Source organism: Erpetoichthys calabaricus, chromosome 10 (assembly GCF_900747795.2).
Source record: "Erpetoichthys calabaricus chromosome 10, fErpCal1.3, whole genome shotgun sequence".
Taxonomy (NCBI): Eukaryota; Metazoa; Chordata; class Cladistia; order Polypteriformes; family Polypteridae; genus Erpetoichthys; species Erpetoichthys calabaricus.
The window spans coordinates 170,595,745-170,623,063 of record NC_041403.2 but is presented as its reverse complement, the minus strand read 5'-3'; the positions used below and the strand labels follow the sequence as shown (position 1 = coordinate 170,623,063).

The 27,319-nt window shown below is 50.4% G+C and overlaps 1 protein-coding gene across 3 annotated transcripts in view; it reads left to right on the top strand.

Moving 5' to 3' along the window:
- rabgap1l (RAB GTPase activating protein 1-like) overlaps positions 1-26,367 on the top strand; it is a 73,371-nt gene extending 47,004 nt beyond the window's left edge. The window contains exons 1-8 of one of the 3 annotated variants that reach the window (XM_051933184.1): positions 4,744-5,517; positions 14,656-14,748; positions 21,072-21,182; positions 21,390-21,494; positions 22,413-22,496; positions 22,632-22,703; positions 23,915-24,112; positions 24,491-26,367. In XM_051933184.1, coding sequence (XP_051789144.1) covers positions 5,407-5,517; positions 14,656-14,748; positions 21,072-21,182; positions 21,390-21,494; positions 22,413-22,496; positions 22,632-22,703; positions 23,915-24,112; positions 24,491-24,634 — 918 coding nt within the window. In that variant the 5' untranslated portion in view covers positions 4,744-5,406 and the 3' untranslated portion in view covers positions 24,635-26,367. Of the gene's footprint in view, positions 1-4,743; positions 5,518-14,655; positions 14,749-21,071; positions 21,183-21,389; positions 21,495-22,412; positions 22,497-22,631; positions 22,704-23,914; positions 24,113-24,490 lie in introns of those variants that run through there. The other 2 variants (XM_028812488.2, XM_051933183.1) reach the window with 2 other exon arrangements.
- Positions 26,368-27,319: the final 952 nt, after the last annotated feature.

The window sequence follows — 27,319 nt, the reverse complement described above, 5'->3', positions numbered from 1 at the left end:
TGTTCTGCATATTTGAAAGGCGCTGTACAGGTCAAGACTGCGCCTCTCGCTCCCTGACAGTTTCCCTGCACTTTTGTTTTGCTTGCAGCCTGCTGGGTTGGTACTCTCACCCCCTGAGGCGGCTGGCTGCTTGGCATTTTTTGGCCTAACCTGCCAAGCCGGTTTCACAACTGTGGAGAGATGCTTATCGTGGCATTTCAACGAGGTGGGCGAGGCTTGGCAAGTTGTTCCTGTTGCCCAGTGCCCTGCCTGCTGTGTAACACATCCTCAAAGGTGTCAACATAAACCGTTGGCTCTGCCCAGGCACTTGCATAACCCATGTGGTGACCACAGACTTGTGGTTAGGTGGGATGTGCCGGAGGTCTCGGTCTTCCTCTTCATGAGGCTCTGCTTAGAGCAAAAGTGTTGAGGCGTGCAGGGTTGGCTTTGAATGGGCATAGGTGGGCATGGCTAGTGGAGATAAAGGAGCAGCATGGGGGGTGAAAGAGAAGGGCCGGACATTAGTGCTGCACACCCTATATGACAATGACTGGTGATAAAAACGAGGGCAGTGAGCACCCACGGGCTCGAGAAACTTCCCAGCATATCGCCCCAAAACCCCTGGGCGAGGGTCAGTTAACAGCCGGTGGCACTAGTGTGGCGCTGTTGGTGCCTCACCTCTCGCTTTATCATTGGTAACATTCTGTCTCACCCAGTAGTCTGTTTGGGATGGGGTGCCAGCTGAGACTGGCAGGCAGCTCTTTATCTTACTTTGTATTCTGCGTAACAGAATGTCTGTGGCATGGTGAGCGTCCTAGAAAGCAGGGTCTGGGTCAGCGCCGCCCCTCTAACAGAGCAGTACGCTGGGACACCAGTGCCTGTCTGAGGAAGTCCTAGCCTGATAGGATGGGAAGGCCCGGCCACCTCCCAGCCTAAACGAAGCCTGCAACTGTGGAGACAGGAGGGGTGACTGAGTGAGAAGCCAGGATGGAGAGGAAGAGGGGCACTGTTGAGGGCACAGGTGGTCTCTGCTGAGGTGATTCACCTTCACCACCCAATAGCTGAATGATTTTATACTTTTTGGGTCTCAATGTGGATGCTAACTGCTGCCACAATGGCTGCCTGGTGAGTGTGCATCTAGGGTTGAGTGTAACAAACGTGGGCTGCTGGCTACTTGAGCTTCTCAATTTGACTCGTTGATGGCCAAAGAGCAGCATTATAGAAACTGGCCAGCATATGTTGTAATGCCCAGGTCTGAGTTGACCCCTTCATTGCGGGCTGCATGGCTTGTAAAGCAGGGTGTGTGTGCCGAAGGCCTGCCTCGGTGCCCAGCTGCCCGCAACATTGTCGTCCTTTGCCTTTATCAGTCAGGTACTTCATCTTGTAAGCAAGTGTCCTCCACAGAGCTGCTTGAGCTGGAGATGCCAAACCGCGGAGTCGCCCTGCAGCGTGCAGACTGCCTATCATGCTCGTGTAAATGGGCTGGGGGGATTTACAAGAATTTTGGTGCCATCACTCCCTGTGCTCCTTGTTTAACATCTAACCCCAAAATGAATGGGAACCTGGAAATGGGCACCGAACAGCCTTTTAATTCTTCACATTGATTATGATGAAGTGCAAATGTGATCAGGGCAAATGACAGTCTCGGATGGCGTCAGGCGGGCATGCCGTCACCGGAATGGCCGCCCGTTTATAAACGGTGCTTCTTGTAGCATCTTACCAGAGGTGACGCCACCTTGAGGCACACTGAAGGATGAACCTTCGCAAGCTGAAGCATCGTGTCCTACAAGTGCAACTGTGTCCTGCGGGGTGCCACCCGCTCACCACTGGCCCATCCCATTTTGTCATTTTGTGTCTTTTCCTGGCTGCTTACATCTTCATTTCTTTTAGAAATTGTGGTTTAGTAAGAGTAAGAGGTTTGTCTTACAGTGCCTTTTCCTGTCCTCTTGCCCTCCTAACGCAGGCCGTGCACTTTGATGTAACCTTTTATATAGCGCCTTTCACACAGCTGTAGCACTTGGTGTGTATTCTTTGTAAAGAAGCAGTGGTACAGCACCAGAGAGTCACCTAGCAGTTGCAGCTTTGTGCTCTTGTCCATTGTCTACAATAATGGACAGTTCCTTCTTTCCTGGCCAGTGTCACAAGGGCTCAAAAAGCCACTAATCTGCTGCATTCTTGTCCTTTGCAGTTTTGACCCCGTGACTCGCCACATCACTGAGTGTTTGTCTGTCCCCTCACATTGGAAGGCAGTGAAGGGGGGCTGGTCTGTGTTTGTAACAGGCCAGTAGGTCCTGTGGCTGCAAGGTGTGCCCTGCACTGTGACTGTCCCCACAAATGTGTCATTACGTCCACCTGGCTGCCTCCTGACATGACGATGTGCAGCTCTAGAGAAAGATGTGAATGTCTGGCCAGCAGGTTCAGTTTTCTGTATTTTTACCATCGCGCACACACACACACAGTGTCCTTTTATTTTAGGGTGTTGTGGTATGGCTGTTTGTGCATTCATTGATGAGTTGGCACTGGCAAACTGACATGTCCCTGTAACGTGTCCTGTAGTGCAGGCCCAGTAGGGAGACACTAGATAAGGGTAAGCTGGTGGACTGGGTCCCCTTCACCCACCCTTACCTCCTTCGTCCCTCACCCCTAATTTCCAGGAGGACAATAGGGTCTTGTGCCCACTCCCAGGAAGTCCTTTCCCAGTATGGCTAGAGTGGTGCTTAATTAAACTGTACTCCATTTGTCACAAAAGCAGCCTGGCACATGGGGCTCAGTGTACTTTTGGTTTCTTTTAATATGGCTGCCTTTAGCTAAGGAAAGTGATCCGTGTTCAAGTCCTTACTCCATCTTTCCAATACCACCTGCCACACAGCAAGAGCCAAGCAGAGTTCATTCAACTAAATGGTGAATCACATCTTTGAGGACAGCAGCAGAAATTAAGGCCAGGAAGCACTTATTTATGTAAAGGCCTGGGGGAATCAGAGGAACAAACTACCAAGGCATGGAGGTGAAGCAAAAACCTTAAGAATCTTGAAGGGTCTGGAGGAGACCCCTTAGTACCTACTGGCTAAACAAGCCTGACGGACTTGATGGTCAGTTTTTGTGCAAATGTATTTTCTGTTTGTCAAATTGCTTATGTTCGAGCCAGGATGGGATGCCAGGCGTCCCGCTTCAGTGTCATCAGGTAGTCGGCTAACACCAAGTTTGCAGGAAACGGCAGGACAAAGTGCAAGATGGCACCCTTAGGTTGGTGATGCTACCCGCTGTGCCAACATACAGCCCAGCCCACAAAGAGCCCAGAGACGACATTCAATGCGATGCGGTAAACGGGCTGAATCAAGTCGTGATTGCTTTTGGAGACACGTGAATAAACATTACAACTAGTGAAAAGGCCACGGGCGAGTGCTGTAAAATTCACCTGCAAGCTAAACTACGCCATTAGCGAGGAGGCACTGCGGGCCGCCCCACAGCTCCGGGGTCCGCGTATCATTCTACCTGGAAGTTCTGGTGCTCTTCCCGGCTGCGAGTGGACACGCAAATACGCCGTGTATCGGAGGACAACGGGCCACGAAATGGACGGACGCTAGTGGGTCTGACTAGTGACATGTGGCTCCTTTGCCATCTTTGTATGTCGTACCTGCACGTTCACCGCGTGTGCGCGAACATCCCACCTCACTGCAGACGAACTGGCCCCTCGATGCCTGCCTTGTAACGGCCGCTCGTTGCCTGCAGGCGCGGTCTGCGCGCCGCCGTTGCTTCTCGGCTTACCGGTAAGATTAGCGTTTTTCGTGCGCATGGCCCACTCGCGTGTTTGTTTGTTGAATTCTGCTTAACCTGGACTGCCCGCGTTGTGCAGGTGACCGCTGAAAAGAGCGCGCGCCGCGCGGTGGACTCTCACTTCCGCGTTGTTATCTCCGCTCGAAGCGCAAAAAGAAGAGCGCGTGACGCAGTGCGGCGGGGGTTACGCAAGGCGCCGTCATGAGGCGGGGCGGGGCTGCGCAGTGCAGTAGGCGGGAAGGAGGCGCGATGGGCGGGAGAGGAGGACCGGCTACGCGCAGCAGGCAGGTGTGGCGCCCTGCGCTGCAGTGAAGGAGACTCGGCAGGCAAACAAACGAGAGGCGCACCTGCTGCGGCCTTGTGGTCTCCGGAATTGTCCGTCGCGGCTGTAGCTCGCAAGTTTTCCGGGGAAGAAGGAGGCAGCGACTCATCTAGTGGGAATTTATTTAACGCTTTTTAAAGAAAGCCGGTACGCAACTGTGGATTCCGCCCCACTGTGGGATCACCGGATACACCGGGCAGAAGGGGGCGCCTTTGTGTCCCGGACGCGAACGCCTTAACAGCCATCCCCATTTCGTGGTCGGTTTTCCTTAACGTAGCCACGCAATTGAGCTTTTCGTCCTTGATGCTTGTGTCACGATTCGAGCTGATTGAGTGGACCCGAACATGAGACGACTTGGCAAAAGCAGGCCTCCCGATGGTTCATTTCACGTTGAACGTTTCAATGGAAGGCGATGGATTTAACCCTCCGTTTGTGACCATTTTTCAATGTAAATATTTTTCTGCAGTACTTTTGGACTGAACTAACTAGCAGTTCCCCTCCACACCAGACGCGTAAAGTGGCGGCAGCTCCTTGGATTGCAGTCATTCCTGACTCTTACCACCTTTTTGTAGCATTTTAGCCCACCAGAAGCTTTTCCATCTCGGGGCACCAGTGGACCATACCTGCCAAATCCTGGACGTTCTACGGTTGGTTTCATTTTCCTCAGTCTGGGGAGGAGTTCACCTTTTCTTTTCGCTCCAGTGGTCGACATGAAACAGTTCAACTTTAGTCAGCCTTCCCACACACGGGCGCTCCTGGTACTGTGCTCTCCGCAGAAGGGCAGATGACAGCAGACTTGCTCTGAGCGCCGCCCCAGGTTGGGGGAGTTTAAACTCCTCGGCCCCGCTGACTTTTTAAAAATTGTTTAGAAAGGGAAGCCTGGAATGAGAATCCTGCCGTGCCAGTGAGTGGGCAGCTTTATCTACTGCTAGGAGGCCCCCCTGAGGAAGTTGAAGCTCAATTTTGCTTCTGTGGTGAGGCGGAAGGGTGTGAGGTGACAGCCTTGTGGTGATAAGCAAGTAGACATTTTGCTGAAAACTCAGATAAAAGAAAAGAAACGCAGGAGCTTAAGGGAGTCTTCCCTCGTGGCAGGTGGCTTGTGGGCGGCTTCCTCTGGTCATCAGGGCACACTTGTGGAAAGTGCTGGGAATAGGAGTGAGGGTGGCAGGCACACGCCCTCCCTCGCTGTGTCACTTGTCTCCGCCCAGTTTCTCTGCTCCCCCCCCGTGGGTGGGGCCTCAGGCATCATACAAACAGGCCGACTTTTGCAACCTGTTGATACTGGACGTCTGCTGCTGCTGCTCTTGCTGCTGCTCAACTTGATTGCCAAGATGATGGAAGAGGTGTCCATAATGGTGGCCTACGACGCTCATGTCTTCAGCCTCCTTCACGAAGAAGACATCTTGGCCAATCTGGTAGCTGGCACCAAACCTAATGCTGTGGTATGTTACTTTAGCTAAGAAGGTGTGTTGTTATTTTGAGGTGGGCTGGGGGGGTGTTGGTGGTGGTTAGTAGATTAGGTTTCTCCTGAAGAAAGTGGCCTGCATGTGTTTTTTCACTTGCCACTCCTTGCCTTTTTGCAGTTGTTTTAATTGTGCCAGTTGGCCCAGTGCCAAGCTCTCTGTTTGTGTTTCTTGTGGTTGAGACGCACACTTGTTTGTTCATCTTCAGGATGTTTAAATTTGGATGGCGGCGGTGGGGGGGGTCGGGTTTTGGTATTTATTTATTTATTTTTTATTTACAAAGTCCTCGTTTAGAAAGCACCTGCACTTTTGGCTTTCCTTCTCTAAGAGTTGATTCCCATGTGCAGAACTGAAATAAATACCTGCTCTGTTGGCACCCATGGGCTCTTTGTGCTCTCATAGGTTGAGATTATTCCCAATTGTCTTCTGGGTTTTTAGTCTTTGTTTAAAAAAAAAAAAAATTAGTTCCTGGCCAGACAATTGGAAAGTGAATCGGTGCCCAGTAGCTGAGCCAGGCTGGTTATTGTAAAGAAACCAGTGGGCACCTGAGGAGTACTGAATACAATGAAGGCCTTTCATAATGGGGCTTACGTATGGATCTTGTGTTTATATGGCGCTCAAGTAGTTTGGTGTCCTCAGTCGGCCACTAAAGTAGGCTGAGAGCCCGCACATAGAAGGATTTACAAGGACTATTAGAAGTTTCCTGTTGCTGTGTCTTGAGCACATTTAGCCTGATCTTGATAGCCGAGTTTCCTCTACTTGTCGAGATGACTGATCAGACTCAAGAGGGGCTATCGTCTCTTAGAGGTGTTCTCGATGTTTAGATACACAAGGGCTATTCCCGATGGTTGGCTCTGAGGAGAGTGGATATAAAAGAAGGAGAATAGCAAATCTTTACACAGGCCATCTTCGTACCCATTTGCTAAAGATGTGCCTATGCAGCTGACATTAAGCCTTTTAAACATGAAGGGCTTCTTTCTGCCTGACGTCTTTTAGGATGCAGTTCATTTTCTAGGGGTCTGCGTATTCTCCCTGTGTCTGTGGGAGCTTTTCTCTGGATGGCCTTGTTTCCCAAAGATTAGCAGACGGACTACTCGCCGGGAGTGAGTGAGTGCTGGGCTGGTGTCTCCTCCAGCGTTGCTCCTACCCAGTGATGCCCTAACCTTAAAATTAGATTAGCTGGCTTTAGACAGTGGATGGATGGAGCAGACCTATTTAGATGTTCTCAAACCATTTAAGGTGATGGGTGAATTCCTGGGACTATACTAACCTAATGTCGACCCATCAGTGCATGGTCCATGTGGTGACGTGACATTAGAAAGTGTTTAGCTGGTTTTTACTGAAAGACTAAGTGCTATAGAAACTTCAATTTATGGCACAAATGATGAGAGCAAAACATTTAATTTATATAATGCCTGGCCCATACTTAAAGCACACGCTGAAAATGTAGCAGCTTACTTGAGGTTCAGATTGACTCTCCATCGGCCAAGACTCTCAAGAAGATGTTCATTAGTAAGCTCGTTTGAATGATAAAGAGAAAGAAAGGTGTGGTGTTGCCTGCTGAGGTGGGGCTCCTAATTACTGTTTGGAATCGCCATGGTCGCGTGTTTCTGTTTAGCCACAATCTGCATGTTAAAGCTCCCATCACACCTGACGTCCTTATTTGCCTTTCACAATAATGGTGTGGCAAACTCATTAGCATTTAATGGCCTTGTCCTATTCAATTCTAAATGTCTGCCATTACTAGCATAGGTGGGTTTGCCTAATTGCAGCACCCTGTGGTGAGTGTGGCACTTGCCATCTGAGCCTGTTCACCTTGGTGTCTTGTCTCATTTCAGTTTGACCTGGTGGCAGGAAGACGCTATGTGACGTAATACTTGAAAACTGCCCACCTTGGGTTGTAGGAGTCTACAGGATTGAGGTCCATGGAATGAATGGGCGGATGGCTCCAAGTTGACCACTGGACGTGTGCATGAATGAGCCCTGTAATGGACTGGCACCTTGTGCAGGGCTGGTTCTGGCCTTGCTTCTGGTGTCACCAAGTCAGGCCCTGCTCATTGTGACTGGACTAAGCAGGTTTAAGAAACGGAGTGATGGATTTAGATGTGGATTTTAAAGTCAAACACACACAACTCTGGGCCTTGGAATTAATCTTTAATAATGACTTGATCAACTTGTCCTCATCTTTTCATTTATAATGTAAACCAACAACTACATATTACTCGTTAAATCAATATCCTGGCACTCGCCGAGTTTAGAAATCTTCTGTTTTTAAAAGTAAGTAGAGCAAAGATCACATGATTCTTACATTAACATGTTTAAAAGGAAACACAAATATAATTAGAAGAGGTCTCAGAAAAATTTTATCTTAAGTAGGAAAAGACCTACCTGACAGATTGGAAGATATGCAAGACGCTATATAACACGTAGATGAGAATTGCATTGTGTCAGGTGGGCTGGTGGGCAATGAGAATATTAAAGGTTCTGCATGGAATGTATCATGGATAGAAAGAAAAGGCGCTGTACATGATTGACAGCAATGAATGAAGGGCACCATTGTAACAGGCAGAGAGAGGTCTATGGGGGCCTTACTGATTCCAAGGGAAAATTAAAGACCCCCTAGAGTTTGTGTTCCAGAATGTACAGAGACCCCACCTGCATAACTGAGTTTGGCCACGTCCTTTAACCCAAGGTGCCAGTGTGAGCATCAAAGTAATCGTCGTTTCTGGGTCTCCGTACGGACTTGTGTGTGTAACCCAAGAGAGACGCACATCAGCTCAAATGAGGAACAATGGGACGTCTGCTAAGGAGGAGCACATGGGGTGTCCAGTTTACAAACCCAAAGAGTTTCTGTAACACCTTTTCCTCGGTTCCTCATATGGTGATCCTGTCCTCATGTAAAATGTGAGGTTCTTCTGGTATTTTCCATAATTTATGTTTATTTTTATGTGCTCTTCTACTTTTGCTGTTTCTGAATGGAGGAAGATGCAAGTACAGATGTAACAAGTGCTGTGTACATTTTGTCTTTCTGATCCATCTGAAGTATTTGTACACACACGCGATGATTCTTATGACCTTCGCTCCTTTTCTGAGCCTTTCTGTGGTGTGTTTCAGGTGTCCAGTTTCTAGCAGTGTAGTTTTAGAAGGAGACACTTGAGAGCCTACTGGATTTTTGAAAGTTACCCAGCAGCCAGTCATTTCATTTGCTAAATAACATACGTTATATTCTTGTACTCCTAGACCTTGACTGTGGTTCAAATGCCTTCTATGTCAAGCTTGCATGTTCTTCCTGAGCTGATGTGCGTTTCAAGCAGGGCTTTCCAGTTTGTGTTGATGGGTATCTCTAACTGGCCCTGATCATAACGTGTGTGTGTGTATCTCTAATGAATTATTGAGCTCCTAGTGGTGTGCATTTCCTGCTTCCCTCCCTAAGTTATGAATCAGGATGAACAGGCTTGATGAGCTGTGACTTCGCTGTGGGACACGTGTGTGTATACACACACACACACACACACACGTGTTTGTTCAGCTGCTGAGTTAAGAGCCTTGACAAGCGTCCAGTTGACCCCCAGTATATTCTTCGTGATGCACCGAGTTATGGAGTAGACTGTCAGGTAGTTGTGCTTGTAGTCACTCACTGCAAAGGAAGTGTGCATGTGAGTCATCCCATAGTCCAGTCATGTGTGAGCGAGCGGCAAAGGCTTGATGGTCCTCCACACACGGAGTCTCGTCCACTTTGTGCGGGTACTGCTGTTTAACTTTAGAGCACACTATGCCATATCACAGGGTGCTATCGACTTGAGTCTAAACAAAATAAGAGTAAATAAAGAGTGAGTGGAGATCCAGATTAATGAGCCAACATGGGAAAGGCGCTATATCAATGAAATGTATTACTATTATTAATGGGAGACTGTGTGGCACCCCTATGAGGATACTACAGAGATCACCCTTGGGACGGATTCACCATTTACCAGTGAGGTAGGCTGTGAGAATGGTTGCCTTCCATTTTGGGTTGGGCGACTCCTGTGTGAAAAGTGACAAAAAGAGAGGAGCCTTGGTTAATAACAGACCTAATTACAAGGTCACGCTCTGCTGCCGAGAATCGGGTACAAGCACTTACAAAGTCGGGTGCAGTTGTTGAGTGGGGACCCTGAATGACTCTCCCGAGATGGGAAACGTCCCGATTTTGTCTACACAAACTGGAAATCATGTTGGAGTTTTTAGTGTCCTCTTCTGATTGGTCAGTATCTGCCCAAAAGTCATGCGTGTTGAGTACTTCATGCAGTTGGTGTTCCCTTACTAATGACGTGAGAGCACGCGTCTGGCGAGTGTCGTCGGGTTATGCTTGGGACTCGAAGCCTGGTGATCTTTTGGCTACCTGATGGTGGTGGTGGTGGACACTTGTGCCAATGTCTGTTTGCATTTAATATGAAGCCGAAGTATTAGGTCACTCACATTACACAGAATAGAACCTCGGATGAATGAATGAGCTTATTTTGTAAACCATTTTTGCGGATTTTATCTTCCATCTGTAAAATATAATTTTACTGGAATCTTACACTGCATTAGTACATCTTTATTAAATGAAGGCTTCTTGGTTAAATTCCCTCGTAGAACAGAATCTCTCTTGTAACGCCGAGTGGCGAGTGTGCCATGTAGGAAGAGCCACACAGTCGCAGGAGTTGTGCCAGGGCATCTTTGATTGGATACATAGGCATGGGGGTGAAAGTTCCATCCACATCCTCTTCACAATTTCCATTTTCAGGCAGACCTGCAGTGAAGCACCGAGTCTGTTGTGTGCCAGCAGTGGAGTGTACTGGGAGGGCGAGGTGGGCCACCTGAGGCAGGACAGATGTGTGCAGGAGATGAGCAGCAGGACTCGCTCGGTCACTCAGCTTTGTGTTGTGCTCTTCAGCTCAGGACTTGCAGCCGCAGTTTTCTGGCTAAATTAGTACTTGAGATTGACGGCTGTGCTGCTAATTATTTGTCGGTAGAAGAGACTGGAGGACGAAACTCGAGGATCCCCAGCCGTAAATAATGTCAATTACACTTCCAGATGATTTTTGAATTCATTGTTTTCAAAATGATTTCTCTTTGCTTTAATAATGGGAGGTGGAACAAGATCTGCTGCACCCCCTGGGGTGTCTGACCTTTCAAAGATTAATTTGTATTTCAGCTGCCAAATGGAAATGGGCAGAGACAGGAGAGAGAACGGTTTATGTTCAATTTGCAAACGTGCCAGACTAGTGTGGGCATCGTTCTGAAATGTTTCTGAAAACCTAGTGACTTGAAACAAGTGGAATTCATGAGAAAACTGTCATCTGAAAGTGGCACCCCATTGGTCAAAGTGAAATGTCACTGGTGTTCTGCCCCTTGTGACCGCATGTTGACAGTTGTTGCGCATACAATTTTTGTATCGTAATTATTTATTAATTTTCGTTGGGGGCGTAGACCTCTGAAGTTTCCAGGAAGCCTCGTTCTTTTGTGTTTTCGCCATGGTCAGACTGTGACAGTGACTCACATGCAGGGGCTGGCAGATCTGGTGGGGGGGTCTCAACTAGCAGGTGACTGTTTCTTTCCATATTCATCTGAATGTGAGCGTTGGCTTTGTGAAGGCCGGGTGGGCCATAATACGGGGTGCTGCTGGTGACTAATCTTAATATCTCAGTAAAATGGAAACATTTCCTCCTGCTCCAGTCACTGGGACCCTCGTGCTGTACACATTTCGTATTGCCCTGCACACGCACACACACACACACACACACACACACTTGCCTTTTTCATGTTTGATAAGGACTTCTTTTTCTAAGGAGGTCTCCCTGTGTGTTACTTTTGAGCCCCAGCGCCTTTGTATTTGGGTTGGGAAGAGCAGCTTGAACTGGTGAGCCACAGCCTCAGAGTGCCCAGATTTGTGGTGCTTTGAGTCCTGGAATTGTCCCTGTCCTGGGCCAGATCACTTTTGTCTGGTAATGACAAGAGAATTGCACTCTGTCTTCAGTGGGGAGGGCATTGTAATTCGTTTCAGTGAGTGGAAGTGAGCCCTTGACGTTTTACAAAGACAGAGCAGAGAGGCTTTGGCCTTAGTAAGCTTTTGATCTTGAGGTCTGTTATTCTGGCTTTGACCTTTTAACTCTGAGGTATTGTTGAGGGGGACCCTCGTGTGTGTGTGTGTGTGTGTGTGTGTGTGTGTGTGTGTGTGTGTCATAGCTTAGGATGACCAAATAAGAGGCATCAGCAAATTTCTGTTTGCCTTGCCTTTGCCTGCTAAAGTCGGCAACACATTGAGGTGACCCCCCTGTAACCCACCCCCCCCCCCCCTTCTGAAGCTAGAGAAAGGCAGCTAGGATTGGGAATTTGATTCTAAAGATCCGATGCTGGTAGCTGTAGATTTACTTTGCCATGGGGAGTTCAGAGAATGCCTCCTTTGTCGCGGTAATGAAGCCCACAATAGCCCCTTTGTCACAGTTCTTACACGATTTTCAGTAAGGCATTGAGTCCTCTGGGGGCCATGGCTGAGGTGGCAGGTTGAAAGGCACCGGACACGCTGGCGTGATTAGCTTATCAAATCAGCTCAGGTATGCCGTCTTATTAAATTCCAGAGATAAAAGCCAAGTTGGGAAGGAAAGCGCACAACTCCTGCTGGGGAGTCCCTACAGGAAATGGGACGAGCCGTTTTTGCAGGAGGAGAGGGACTTGGCTTGCAGATGAAATTTCAAGAAGTGACTTTTGCTTTTTCTTTGTACGCCTGATTGTGCCTTTGTGCAGTGCCAGTGTGTCGGGTTTGAGCAGCTGCAGTGCGCCTCTCCCTCTAACACACTGGAGTTTTTTGGGATGCCTGTCTCAGGTTTAATTGGTTGGGAGTGTGGTGACCATTTGAAAACGTTTGTGTGTTTTAATTTCATCTTGGGGATGGTACTTACAGGGGGCATCGCCTGAAGGTGCCCAGAAAGCTGCATCATGCCAGTTGGACCCTAACTTGACACCACTGTGATGACGTTTACTGCAGTGGGCCCTGGAGGATGTGGGCCAGCCAGTCAAAGTGGTCCCGATGTCGGAGTCGCCTCCTGTTTGTGCTGTCAAATAATGGCAAGGTAGGAGCTCAGCAAGTGGATGGCCTCTCCGACACAGTGTGCCCAAGTATGCAGCACACCAAGTACATTTTGATTTCATAGATTTATGTTCATAATTAGATTAAAAAAATATTCTGTAACTTTCATAAAGCACACATTGGGTGCTTGATACCTGCAGTCAGAAACCACAGCAGAAAGATGGTCTCGATGCCCCCTTGGCAACAAAGCCATTTGAGAGTCTGCAGCCTCCTGTCAGTCCACAACACCAGTGCAAATCTGCAAGCAAAACAGGCTGATGTAATAGGTCCCTGGTCTCCTAGCAACCAAGTCCCACCCATCCACTGTGTGGGCACCAACTACACCGGTGCCATGTTTTGAGCAGGAAAAACTGAAGGATCTGCAACTGCACCTCTCGGTGTGAAGCTCAGCAAAGGTCCACCGTGGACATGGAGACCCGGTGCAGCCCAATTGAGCTGCCAGATGCCCTCGTACCAGGTGGCTTTGGAGGGCGCAGGTGAGATCTGAGCTCACTTGGCTCACACACCATGCCAGGTGTTTCAACAACAAGCTTCTGTGGGAATTTGCATCCTGCCCTTCCTCCTCCTCCTCGTGATTACACAGGTGAGGGGCGGGCTGTGTTTCCACGGTTACGCTCTCCTGGTTTAGTGCTGCACATTGGAAGTTGAACAGTGGCAGCAGCTGGCTCTCCCAGGCTGTGGTGCTGATGGATGCAGGGGGGTCCATGTCTGGTATTCTCCTTGAGCTCCATGCCCACCTTCACCTGTGGTCACCTAAAGATGAACACAGTAGGTAAAGGCGAGCCGCGTGCTAAAAACAAACTGCTACTTGCTGCCCCTTGTTCAAGTGCTGTTAACGGGACGGCAGTTCACTGGGGCTGAAAAACTCTGGAGGAGAAGTTTGAGATCTTCATGCCTGTCCTGCCTTACTTCAGTTGAATTTTCTTTATATTTGTTTTAAATGGAAGTTGGCATAAGCTGGTCGGTTGCCTTTTGTTCTTGTGATTGCATGCGGGCGTTCACACAGGTTCTGCTTTGCTTGCACACTTGGTGCTCAGACATTCGCTCAAAGACTTGGCCATTAAAATCCAGTAAAAGAAAAGGTGCACTCTGTCTGTAATCCAACAGTATGAGTAATGCGGTCTAAAGAACTCCTTCAGCTGTCACCTAGTCCTCTGTAAAATATTCAGGGAATTATTGTGAAGCAGACCAAGGGGTACATGAGTCAGGTGGCACATTTGTGTGCCTGCTGTTCGGAATGCCACTTTCCAGAGGGCAGTATGGCAATGGCTGCGTGTAGGAGGGTGGAGTGATGTGACGTTCTGGGATGGCAGACTGGAAAAGCAAACGTGCCGATCGATGAAAGCAGTCGAATTGTTCTGCAGTGTCAGCTTTCATAACCCAAATGTAAACTGCCTTAACGTTGTTGTGTGAGATGAAGAGTGGATTGTCATTCATCAACAGAAGAAGAACCTCCACCTGAAGTGGGATGTTGTGTAATAAAGGCGGTGGGGGGGGGGGGTTGGTGGCTGGCGAGTTAATGCCAGATAGACACTGGGCACTTCAATAATAAAAATCATTACATCTGAGGGGCACTTGAGAAGAGTATGCCAGTGTAGCACCACGTTATGACCACTGAGCAACTTAAAGGATAAGATCCTCAGTAGCTGACTTGCAGAGTCACTGAGACAACAGAAAACACCCTCTTTAGGTGGCATTACACCTCCTGGTCTAAATATGTCACAACTCCATCCCACCCATTGTCCTTGAACTCCTTCTGTGTTTTCTTTTTAGCCACCAAGGTGAATGGCTTCAGTTACTTCGCATAGCCCAGTTTTGTTTTAGCTCTGCTGCCCTCCAGTGGTCATGTAGAAGGAGACCAATCGCCTGTGGCATCCATCAGTTTGTTGATGGTGCCATCTTTTTTTCCTTTTTTCTTTTACGCACTGGTGATGCTTTGACTTTACATTTAAATAACAAAAAACAAAACAGAAACCCAAAACTGATGCATGGATTTCTGCTCTTTTCAGGTGCCTACAAAAAAGCTCAAGAAGTATGAGCGGGAGTATCAGGCCATGCGGGACAGCCAGCTGCAGCAGGAGGACCCCATTGACAGATACAAGGTAGGCCCTTTTGTGATGATGATGTGTCTTTAATTGGCCTTGTGGCTCACTAATGTTAGCATGTAATTGTAAGAGTCCTCTTCCTCACTCCATGGCCAGTCCCAACAAACGGCAAGGGGCCGTTGTCAACAGGACTATCTAGCTGCCCTGCTTAGAGTCAGGCCTGCTGTAAGGCTGAGAAATGCAAAGAAGCCATAAAAGGATGCAGCAGGTTTTTGTGATGTCAGTGGTGGCCTGTCAGAAAGGTGACGGAGCAGAAGAAGAGACTTGGATTTAGTCACCTGAAGTAAAGGGAATTAAAATCAAAGTTGGCACTGACTTTGTCCAGTAAGTAGATCCTCCTGTGTCTTTACTACATAAGAGCCATGATGCGAGTTCTGTACCAAGAGGCACCAAAAGGGCAAGTGAGCCAATAACCGAGCAGACCCGGGACATGAGGGCCCACAGTAATAGAACAGTACGTAGATTAGTCGTCTTAGTCTTCATTTACTTGTCAACTTGAAATAAAAAGGTGAATTAGGAAATCGGCACCTTAAAGGTCTTTCTGCATATCAGCATCCTCAGTAAAAGCAGACTTTGGTCACTTGGAATTTCGTTTTGTTGTGCAGCTCTCTCTGCAGTGCCCATACTATTTGGTCATGCTGTGCCTGGTCTGTATTTTGGTAACCATGGTAAACTTCAATCTGTGATTTTTGATGGCACAACTCATTAGGGGTGTCTGGGCACAACTCAAAGCTTTAAGACTGGTGTGTCTGGTCAAATAGGCCTTTCTGGACTTGAGCAGGTTTGCAGTTCCAGTTACTGGACTTTGCCCAACCAGGTGGAATTTTGTGGATTTGTTTGTTGTTTTTGTCTTCCTGTCCTTTCTGGACTCCAGCATCCCATGTGGAAGTGAACTTCACCTGCCTGTCCCACTTGAAGGAGCAGCAAACGATTTAAGGGCCAGTGTTCCCCCAGCACTTGACTTGTGTGTCTAAAGCTGATTGTTCCTCACCCGTTCTTTGTCATTTCTTCATTGTACAGTAAGAGTGTACCTGCGATGGAGAAGAGAGATTTCACTATAAAACAAAAACCTGCTTTTTCTCTCTTTTCAGTTTGTCTGTCTTCAGACGTGCTGACCCAGCGATCAGCTTTACCCGATGTCGGGGCTTTGCGACTGAGTGCATTGTATTGTGTTGGTGCCGGACGTCGGCCTCCTTTTTGTAAACTGTAGCTTTTCTCTACTGGGGAGGCTGTGAATGTCACTCAAGATGCCACTTTAATAAGGCCAGGCCAGGTGTGCAGCACAAGCACATGAATACCCGATTGACCCTTTGGCCGACCTGTCACTGCTGACTCCACTGTGTACACCTCATCTCTCTCCCTTTCATGACATGACATGACATCATGTGCTCTGTCATCTGATGAGGCACACCGTCATTTAAGGACAGGGGCCTGTTTGTGGAGTTCTAGCAGTCGCCATAGCCGTCACTTTCTGAAACTCTCGTGTGAGTTCTCAACCACCGTCAAGAGTTTGTTATCCAGGGAACAAAGGCAGTCGGGCATCACTTCTGGGGTTTACCCAACAAACGGGGTTGTCAGTAGATACTGTAGGTCTTAATGACGGCAGCATTCTGAAGAGTTACACACGCAGACTGAAAAACCTGCAAAAGCAGTTGTGAGCAGTAAAGTGGGCTTCAATTTGACGTACCACAAATGGTGTTAAAGCCAAAGAAATGAATCGAACGTACAGAGTTTAATCTGACCACCACATCCAGGCCTGAGAGTCGTCCGAATGGCTACAGCCATATGGTGTAAACAAGGCCCTCTGACAGTTTAATATCGCTCTGTCCCTCTTAGTGGTCTCTTCTGACACGGGGAGCCTCCAAACCGAGGGCCCACTGCTCTCGGTAAATGGTGGGCTGGAGATGGATTGCACCTTTTTGAAGTGGAACTGCCAACTTCGTAATGCTGTTTAGCTGGCGTGACCCACGCTTGTGTTGTGTGCTGCACGCCAGACCTTTCTGAGTTGGTGCTCTTTGAGCGCAGTCGTGCTGCCATTACTGGTGGAAGTGGTCCAGTCCTGTTGTGCGTGTGGTGTGCTCATCCTGCTCCTGTTTGAGGTGCATTGAAGCACATCTCCCCAGTAAAGAAGAGCTTCAGGAAGTGTGGCCGTGTGCTAGTTGGGTCTTTGTGAGGCGTAATAATTTTAGTTTCAGAATTCCTTCTTTGCTTGATGTCGGTGCTCTTCAGTCCACATTCTCTGATGTGCACTCCTTCACTCGAGACCAAACTAGAGATGGCGCATAATAAAATGCAGCGTTGGAAAAGTCAGCAGTATGTGGGATTTTGAAACTTGACTTATTACGGCTCCTGCGACCACATTTGAAATGACCAAGCAGGGAGCGCCAAAGCAGCACACGCACTTGCAGTCGGCAAACGCCTCCTTCACTTCGTGGCTCCATGCTGGTGAATACGAGGAGGATGGATGTCTCCGGTCCAAAGGCCAGCAGGGATGGGCCACCATCGCCACCACCAGCACCGTCGTCTCCTGCTCTTGCGTCTTTAGAACGGCTGAGGCAGGCCATGGAGGAGTTGTCCAAACCCAGTTTTCATCAGTGTTGCTGACATTTAACAGTGGGAGGGTAACCAATAACCTTGAACAGAAGTGCAAGGGGTGGCACTGGCAAGGTGATGTGGCCCTTGTGTATGCACAGTTGGAGCAGAAGCAACATAAATGTGGAGCACCGTCGGCATCCTCGTCTCGGCCCCCTAATGGAGGCCATTTAAACCAGTGGGTCTGGAGTGATGTGGGCAGGGGGCTGCTGTGCACCTGTGAAATACTTGTGTCGTTTACGCCACCTGTACGGTGAGGCTGGCACTAGGGCACACAACGAAGATTAATGGCTGCGTTGGGATTGTGGGAGTTGAGTGAAAGCTGTGATCAGTTCAAGGTGTGTGTTCATGTACTGTACATCATTTGTTAAATTAATAAATTATTATTTTTTAGTGTGTGCCGCCCGAGTGCCCAGGTCTTATCCCAATTACCTCTGCTTTCGTCCAGCTACCCCCGCACATTTTGTGTGTGTTTCATTTATGGCCTCCATGGCGGTTTGCTTGTTGGCTTGTACACAACCTGATTATTATATCCCAGAGGTGCCAATCACAAGGTGGCAAACAGCAGGACTATCAACACCTGCATGTATGTCTGTGCGACTGAAGGGACCAAAGATACAAACGTCTGCCAAGAGGCCGCCTAATGAAAGGGCAGCAGGCAGGAATGACAGACTCGCCAGTGGAGGTGGATGGCATGGCGCGTGTTACTTGAGCTCATGGATCACTGGCCAGAGTGCCATGTAAGATTCACACCATATGTCAGGGTGGGTGGGTAAGCAGCACTGTTGGCCTCTATGAATGTTACACTGGGCAGGCACCACATAAATGAGGTGCAAGGATTGAATTGGACACACGCAGCGCCAGGTCCAGTGGGAAGTGTGACACTCTTCCCGGGTGTGACCCCTCTGCTGAAGTCACAGCCAGTCTCATTGTTCATGCTCATGAAGATGTTTACAGAGGAAGGCACCGGCCGAGCGACAGACAGACGGGCGGGCGGGCAGACAGGAAGTTTCAAAGTCTCCCTGTCGAGAAGAGCGAAGAGAAGCTCCTAGTGTTGCTCACTTTCATGTTGTCGTTCTTTTTAATTCGGAGAGCCTGTTACTCGTGTGTAAGCGCACAAGGCTGACAAGGTAAGAGCACATTTTACTGAGCGTCTCTGGCAGCGTCTCTGGCAGCGTCTGCACGTTGGCGCTTCGCTGCAGCTTAGCCCCCTGCGTGCCGCTCTCCCCCGCTTCACTTGGTGTTGCTGCTTCTGCTTCTCTGGCGATTGCGAGCTTGGTGGCTTGTTGTGTGCGAGTAGATAGGACGTGAGCCTGGGGCCTGACTGACGTGATTTAAACATTACAGGTGAGCATTTTGTGGGGGTCTGGCCTGGCATCTGTCTTTGAAGTCTGACAGCAGGGATGAGTCTGGGTGGGGTGGCACATGGACCTCAACGGTGCCATAAGTGACATCCCCCTCCTCAAGTAGAATTGACAAGAGGGTATGGCAGTCCCATTAGTGACTGACTGACTTGTCACGTTGTTTCTGGAAGTTACTGACATCTTACGGATGAGGCATAGCGTCACACCTGTGGGCAGATGTCCCCCCGGTATGTGTGCTGATCGGTGACCTCCGACACCTCCTAGAAGAGGAAAACCAACAACGGCGACTGTCTCTCTTCACTTGTCATTTAGGCAGAAACTGTGCACCAGAAAGAGAAACGGTCACCGGCGTCTGAGAGAAGAGCCGCTGGCAGCGCCAGCGCACCAGACCAGGCCGTCTGTCCTGAATGTCCGATTCACAACAAGTCCTCTTTAGTTGGATTTGGGGCGACCTCTCTGTGGAGCCAAGTTTTACTTTTGACAACAACCTGCACAAGCCTGTAATGCTGTAGGCCTCCTGTGATTTATCGGCCATCTCGTTGTCCACATTTTAAGTGGCTGGCTGCGGTAAAATGGTAGGAAGATGGAAAGAAAACGCAATTCTGCCAAATGGACCCCTCATGTGGCCAGAGCCCTTTGTGTGTCCTCCTCAGCTGGTGAGGTCTGTGTGTGTGTGTGTGTGTGTGTGTGTGTGTGTGAGTGTGTGCTGTAGTGTCTGTTCTTCAAATCCATTTTTACGTAGCGCCGCTCACAGTAGCTTCTCTTAGCCCGGTGCCAGTTGACGGTCAGTGACTCGCTTCTTTATCTGACTGGCCAGCAGAAGTCGTAACAATTAAAAGGGTCATTTCAAGAACAATACGCTGAGCGCCACAGGCATTGGGTTATTTGGAAACCCAACGCCCCGTTGAGCTGATCGTAAAGATGGGTATGCAAATCATTTGGGTTTCAAGCCAAGCCGATCCAGAAAACTTAAAAGAAGCCATTGGCTGGCATTGTCATCGAGTCATCTTGTGACATGCGGTCGGCCTGATGCTTGTGCCCAGTGGATGCTCTCCGCTTGTTGGTCTGGTTTCGTCTGATTGTTCTCGTGCTGTCACTCATTTCCATCTCCTGTCTGTGAAGAGCATTTGAATTGGCACCCGGCCAACCCTCTACTGTCCTACTCTTCTGTCGGTTATTCAAGTGACAGAAACTGCCTACTGGAACACCCCTTGGGTTGGCATCCCAGTTTCTCACACCTGGTCATGGCTGGCAAGTGCACAGATGCCTATAAAGGCCAAGTGAGATCTTACCAGTGTGGAGGTGGAGTCGGGTGGTTTTATAGCACCAATCAAAGACTAGGCAGACAGGGCTATATGGCAGCAGCTTTCACAGTGCCCACCCAAACTCTAGCGACACAATGGCAGTGTCATCTACTTTACAAACAGGGGCAGCATGGAACATTTTGATGTGCATTGACCTGCTGTTGATTGTGAGTTTAGGGAGTTTGGCAGGATTTCTGTTGTCCAGAGCCAACCTGACTTGCCCAGCGAGCACCAGTGCCAGGGGTCCTCGTCGTAATCCATCCTACAAACGAGCAAGTGGAGCCGTGCTGTTCATCAGCGCCTTACCGCAACCATCGTGCGCATGCTAAACACGGGCAGCGTGCATATTGTGTTGTGACACGGAGCTGGCATTACCGCTGTGGTAAATTAGGGGGAACTGGAGGCCGTGTCTGTTTGTTGTGCCACACGCGATCCTGCCAGCCTCTTATTTTCCTGTTTGTCTCGTAGGCTGAACTTATCATTTCCCAGCAGGATGTGAATTAGCTTGATGAGAAGCAGAATAGCCGCCCACAAGATGGCGTTGGCTCCCTTTGCTAGCCTCTTGTGGTCTAGAGTGCCAGGTTACGGCCGCAGGGCACACGAGACCTCGGCAGGTGCCTGTGCTGTTTAGCGCACTTGAGCTGAATTGGTGTGTTGTGAGGGCAGAGCTGGGTGTTGTGAAGTGCGTACACGTGCCAGTGTCTGCCTGAAGGATCATTGGACATTGGCGTTGGCATTGCTGCTCAGGCACTTCAGAAGAAGCCGTATTTAATACTCCTGATGCGGGTTAGCGTAACCGCGCTGTCCACAGACCTCACTGGGCGCCACACCTTTGACACTCTGCGCAGAATGTCCCCGTAGCGTCGCGGATCGCTCATCATGCAGCATCACTGTGTGGCTTTAGCATTGTTGGTCAGTCCATTGTGTGAGGTCTTGTTTGTTTTTTGGACTTGTTGTTTATGTGGTTCCCAGTACCCAGAACTCTGAAATGACTCCCAGTGCCTCCCATGCCACCTGCTGCCGGTGTCGTCACCTTGTACCTTCTCTCTTTCTGGGACAGAGAGAAAACCGGCGGCTCCAGGAGGCAAGCATGCGGCTTGAGCAGGAGAATGACGACCTCGCGCACGAGTTGGTGACCAGCAAGATTGCCCTCCGGAATGATCTGGACCAGGTTAGTGATCACGGCAGTGCACTATGGGTAAGAGGGTTCTGGGGTGCAGCCTGGCATCTCGTGTTCCTCCGTGGGTGTGTAACCCCAATCTCCCACCCATGTCCTTGCTGTCTGTCTTGTTTCTGTGGCGCTCTGCTGTACCCCTCGGGTATCTGGGCTGAGCGTGGCAGAGTGGCCTCCACACACTTGTTGTCACTTTCTTGACAGGCGGAGGACAAAGCGGATGTTCTGAACAAGGAGCTGCTGCTCACCAAGCAGAAGCTGGTGGAGACAGAGGACGAAAAAAAGCGTCAGGAAGAGGAGACCGCCCAGGTGCGTGCTGCTTAATCCAGTTGAGGGCTGTGGGGAGATGGTGTCTGCCTCCTGGGCACAGGGCCTACGTGGGCACCAGATGGGGGGCCAGTCGATTCATAGCAAGACAATCGAAGTTTGCTATTAACTGGTTGTGTGCTGGAAAACCCACTGAGACATGAGGAGAACGTGAATGCCCTGGGTGAGAGATGAGCAGCGCTCTCCAGTGTGCCACCCCATCTCCGGTGCACGCTTACCAAGGAAGCTCTTCATCTTTCTGTGGGACCAAAAGGCTGTGGCGAGGAAGTCGTCTGCATTGATTCTGAGCTCTCATCAAATAAATCAAAATGGCTTCACGCTCAGCATGGTGGGTGGGTGGGTGGTCTTCTCTCCAGTTGCACTGAGCCCCACATTCAGCCGTCAGCCCACATGCCACTTGACGCGGCTCTTAGTGATCATTTTTATATCTGTTTCCTTATTTCTAATTTTTGTTCAATCAGAATCCTGCAGGGTCTTCATTTGGTGGGCAGGACTGCAGATCAGAGCCGTCCTCATCACTGAGACCACAGACGCAGTTTTGATGGCGTTTTGTCATCTTGCCCCACACAAATGAGCGTGAACATGGCAAACGGCGAGACTGAGCTGGGGCCCGGCAGACAGAACTGTGCAGGTCCAGCTTGGCATCGGTGTGCCAATGGAAACGATGTTCCAAAGACCAGAGTGGCGATACTCCTGCCTTGCCAAAGTCCGTAACAAATCCGAGTTCCCTGCTCTCGATAGTGAAGAGCAGTTCTGATGCTGTTTTAGGCCCCCTAACCTGGCAGAGCATAGAGCATGTTGGCACAGGCTTGGCTAGTGCAAAATTGTGAAAGTCTCTGCAGAACTTGGAAAAGTATTGGCGACGGGCACACCTTTGATTTAATGTTGTTCTGTTCTCAGTTGAAAGAGGTGTTCAGAAGAGAACTGGAGAAGGCGGAATTTGAAATCAAGAAGACCACGGCCATCATTGCGGAGTACAAGCAGGTGAGGTGCCCCCCTCTCTCTCTCATGCTCAGACTGATGCCCCAAAAGCAAGATAAAACGCGGGGCCGCAGTTCACAGGACGTCCTGGACTGGCCTCGACTTGTGCCTCATGATGGGTCTGCTTGTGTGTTTCAGATTTGTTCTCAGCTGAGCATGAGATTGGAGAAACAGCAGGCGGCCAGTAAAGAGGAGCTGGACGTCGTCAAGGTAAGTGGCACCCCCGGGCAAAGATGACTTACTGTAACACCTCCTGGTGGCAGGGGGGTCTGAAGAGCACCAAACATTGCTGGTCTTGTGACCAACCACTTCAAGATCCACGACAAGTGCCCCTACAGCGGCTCAGTCCATACGGGTAGCAGTGCCAGCCTGTCTGCGTTATTAGGATGTCGGCTTCAGCACTTTTGTCAGATTTATTGTGCTTTGAGTAGCGCTGTGCCCAAAAAATCTGAATTGGAACATTAAAATGTGGTACAGCAGTCAAGATCAGGGGGTGGCATGCAAAATAATGGACTCTGACTGGTGACGACCAACTTCCCAGCAGTCCCCATAAATGCCGTGTAGTTGTGGCTCTGGGCTCGAGTGGCACACTTGCCAGGGCATCTGTCTGTCACCCACCTTCCTAGGTGCTGCCCCAGGACTGACCCCTTCATTGCTGTGCTTTGAGCTGTGTAGGCTCTTATTATAAATGGTGCACGGTGGAGTCGGGGGGCACAGCCTCATCTCGTCCAGTAGGGGGCACATGCCATGCACTTTTACTCAGAACTCGAACCCCTCATCACACGCCACTCAAGCTTCTGGGTCTGTGTCTGTAATGAATGAAATCCAAGGACATTTGTGTGACACAGGACACTTCTTACTACAGGACACACACTTGTGTGACACAGGACACTCGTGTGACACAGGACACTTGTTACTACAGGACACAACACTTGTGTGACACAGCATACTCATTACTACACAGGACACACACTCGTGTGACACGGGACACTCGTTACTATAGGACACACACTCGTGTGACAAAGGACACTCGTTACTACGCAGGACACACACTCGTGTGACAAAGGACACTCGTTACTACACAGGACACAAACTTGTGTGACATAGGACACTCGTTACTACAGGACACACACTTGTCTGACAAAGGACACTCGTTACTACGCAGGACACACACTAATGTGACAAAGGACACTCGTTACTACAGGACACACACTTGTCTGACAAAGGACACTTGTTACTATGCAGGACGGACACTCTTGTGACAAAGGACACACACTCATGTGACAAAGGACACTCGTTACTATGCAGGACACACACTCATGTGACACAGGACACACACTTCTAGCCTGCATGAATGAGAGGAAGTGGCCAGCAGCTGGGATGGCGAGACTGACGGGACCACCTTTGTGTGTTGGTGGCAGGGTAAGGTGATGTCATGTGAGCACTGCAGCGAGGTCTTCAGTAAGGAGGGGACGCTGCAGATGCCAGCGGTGAGCAGAGACAATCGGGACCAGGACATCGATGAGGAGAAGGAGTCTCTGAAGAAACAACTGCGGGAGATGGAACTTGACCTGGCACAAACCAAACTGCAGCTGGTGGAGGCCAAGTGCAAGATTCAGGTAACTTGGGGGGGTCCATCGGGTGTCAAGTGGTGCCCACCAACTGCTGCGTGAACGGAGCTGAGAAGGAATCGTCAGGCAGCCGTTCGGTAATCAAACAGAGCACATCAGCGTCCCGTCACTCTTGGGTGTCTAGGGTGGCTCTTGGGCATGTGCCCTTCAGTTTTTTTTTTTGGCCTGGCGTGGATGTTGTGCTGATTTGGCACCACATAAAGGGACATGCCAGACTCTGCCATCCCCAGGCTTGACTCTGCACAATTTGTGTTATGGGCACTGCCCAGAACCTTGTCAAAGTGCCCCTTGCCCAAAGCATGATGGGCGGGCAGTGCCACGTGGCGCACTTGTGCTCACCCACCTTCTCCCCCATCTTGCTTCCAGGAGCTCGAGCATCAGCGAGGCGTCCTCATGAACGAGATCCAAGCGGCCAAGAACTCCTGGTTTAGTAAGACTCTGAACTCCATTAAAACGGTGACGGGGGCTCAGGCACAGACGCCCGCTGCCTCCCCCAAAGAGGGCATGTAGTGCACCAGTGCTGCCAGCACAAAGACACTTTGAAGCGGAAATGGTGCAAGAGAAGACGCCACCTGGAGAAGGACAAGAGCGGAAGCGGGGCTTGGCACACAGGAGGCCCGACGAAGGCCAGGGCAAACTGCAGCATATTTGCCCCCCCTTGCCCGATGTTTGGGTTTTTTAAAATTTGTATGCCCGGCTGTCGGATGGGCCTACGCTTTTATCTGCTTGTGGGCTCCACGGGTGGGGATTTGCATGGGGACGAGGCAGAGGGGCTCCGTAATGGTGACCCTGGAGGTCCTGAGCGGGCAGTGCGCCAGCCCTGCCCCTTCGCCGTGGTAGGGAGTGGACTTGCAAGGGAAGGACAAACGACATGTGAGATGAAACCAGTCGAGTGCCCCAGAAAGTGACAGTTGGGGGGGGATGAGCGTTCAGAGGGTCTGAAAATGGGACGTGGGCCCCGAGGTCACCAGCGCCATTCAAAGTACTGTGCCCTCAAGACCCTGCGTGTTTGGGCAGAGACCACTGGGGGGGGCTGGTGGGCAGCTCGCTTTTGTCACCCTAAATGACAGGGGTGAAGGTGGGTGGGCGGGCATCGCAGTTTGGGTCTCAGTGTGTGTGAGGGTAACTTGAAGCAGCCGGATGCCCCCTGTCATTGTCCCCATGGATCTTCCTGGAGAGCATCGTGGGGGAGGGGAAGTGCGGCGTCTTTTGGAAAGAAATGCGTTGGCATTGCGCTGGCAGAGTGGCCAACGTTGAGCGTTTGTTCCGTTTGGATTTTCTGTTCCTTTTTTATTATTCTATTGCGATCATTTCAGCCCGGCTGTAATCTGTTAAGGTGGCACGACTGCGCTGTGCCCATCACTGTCACCCCCAAGGAAGAGGAAGGGCGTCGAAGCGCCATGTCACATGCTGCAGCCACTTGGGGGGGATTCCCGGAGATCCACCATCGTTGTAACAGTGAGGGTCCCATTGCTCTCAGATGTGGCAGTGCCAGCTCCCGGGATGCTGTGGCAATGACCCTCAGGCGTCACAAACTTCTAGTCAGGCCACCGCCTTACAGGGCATTGACGTGTCATGGCTGGGATGGAGGGGTCCACTCGTGTCCCCTTTGTGCGGGTGCAGCTGGCACCTGCAGCGGGTCTGATTGGCAGTGGAGTGGGTGGGTCCTCAAGGTGGTCATGTGTGGTGGGCTTGTTTGGGACAGAAGGGCAGCGTGTGATGATCACAAAAGGAGACTTGATGCCACTGTCGCTCTGCTTGGCTCCCTGTGCCACCTAGCGTTGGACTTTTACATTTTTATTTTTTTTGAAGGTTTCAGATGGCATCGTGTTTGAGAAATGAATGTTGGCGGTTTGGGCAGCGGGGTCCTCGGCCCCCCGCCATAGCAGTGCTGTCATCAGGAAGTAAAAAGAGCGAATGTCCAAATGTGGGGGCTGGACGGTGGGCAGAGTAAAGTGCCCACAAATGGGCAGGCCTGCCCCAAATAGCAGTGCCCACTGGGCCGTCTCGCCACCCCCCCCAATTCCATCCCGGCCAGGCGTCTGTCGTGTGCCCGGTGGGCACCACTCGCCCTTTGATCACGCTTGCTATGAAAAGTGCATTTCTGGTGCTGTGCTGTCGCGGGTGTCGTTTTCATGCTCTGCCAATTACGTGTCATTTTCTTGACGAGATTGTGCCCACGTTCGCCGGTGTGTTTGACCAACTGCCATTAATAAAGTTCCACCCGTCGGCCCCCCAGGTCCCCCGCCTCCTTCTTTTTTTCCCTTCTCTTTGGCACTCCACACTTCAGCATCACATGTTAAACTGGCACCTCCAGTGTCATACAAAAGGAGGGGACATGCAAGGAACAGCAAAGTCCACAATGTGACAAGGACGGGGACAGCCAAGTGCAGAGTGGACCACGACGGTCACCCCAGGTAACGTCACAACTGTTACAAGAGCCCTCGGCTGGTTTGCTTTTCTGTCACTTTATAATGTCAACTCAGCAGTCATTAAAGGGGACACCGGACAGAAAGGGGTGCCAGGGGCACGAGGACCACCACTGCGAGGCCGAGACCAGCCCTCCTGTCCACCACAGCAGCATCTCATTCATGTACTGCTGTGCTGACCGCCAGGACCCCAACACACACGTCTCCGGGGGGGTCCGCCAGTCTGAATGGAGAGGGGACACAGATGGCAGCCGCTGCCCCTTCTCTCTGAGACCTGCACGTGAAAAGGGGGCAGAGGAGGAAGCCCACCAGCCAGGTCTTCACAAGCACTTGTCTACACACGGACTGGCAGCAGCCCGACGAGCGCCCACCCTGGGCTGTGCCAGCTGTAGGGTAAAGTCCACCACTGCCTGGGCTGGAAGAGTTCAAAGACTCGGCTGGTGCCACGCACGGTGGGGAGAGGGTGTGTGTCAAAGATCTGATAAACAACAACAAAGCAAGACCCTGGGCACCACATGCCAGCTTTGCCCATTTACACATTGGTGGCTACGACTCTTACCAAAATGTTCCAAATCTCCGGTGGTCACAGACTTGCCTCCCAAACTGGAGCCAGGAGCACTCGGACAGACAGCCGTGCCACCACCCTCTGCCACCTACCTGGACTGTGCAGCCAGCCCACCCACCCAAGCTGCCCCGAGCACTCCCTTACCCTGCCAGCCACTGGTGGTAGGTGCCCTCTGGTGACACAGACGTGACAAGAGCAGGC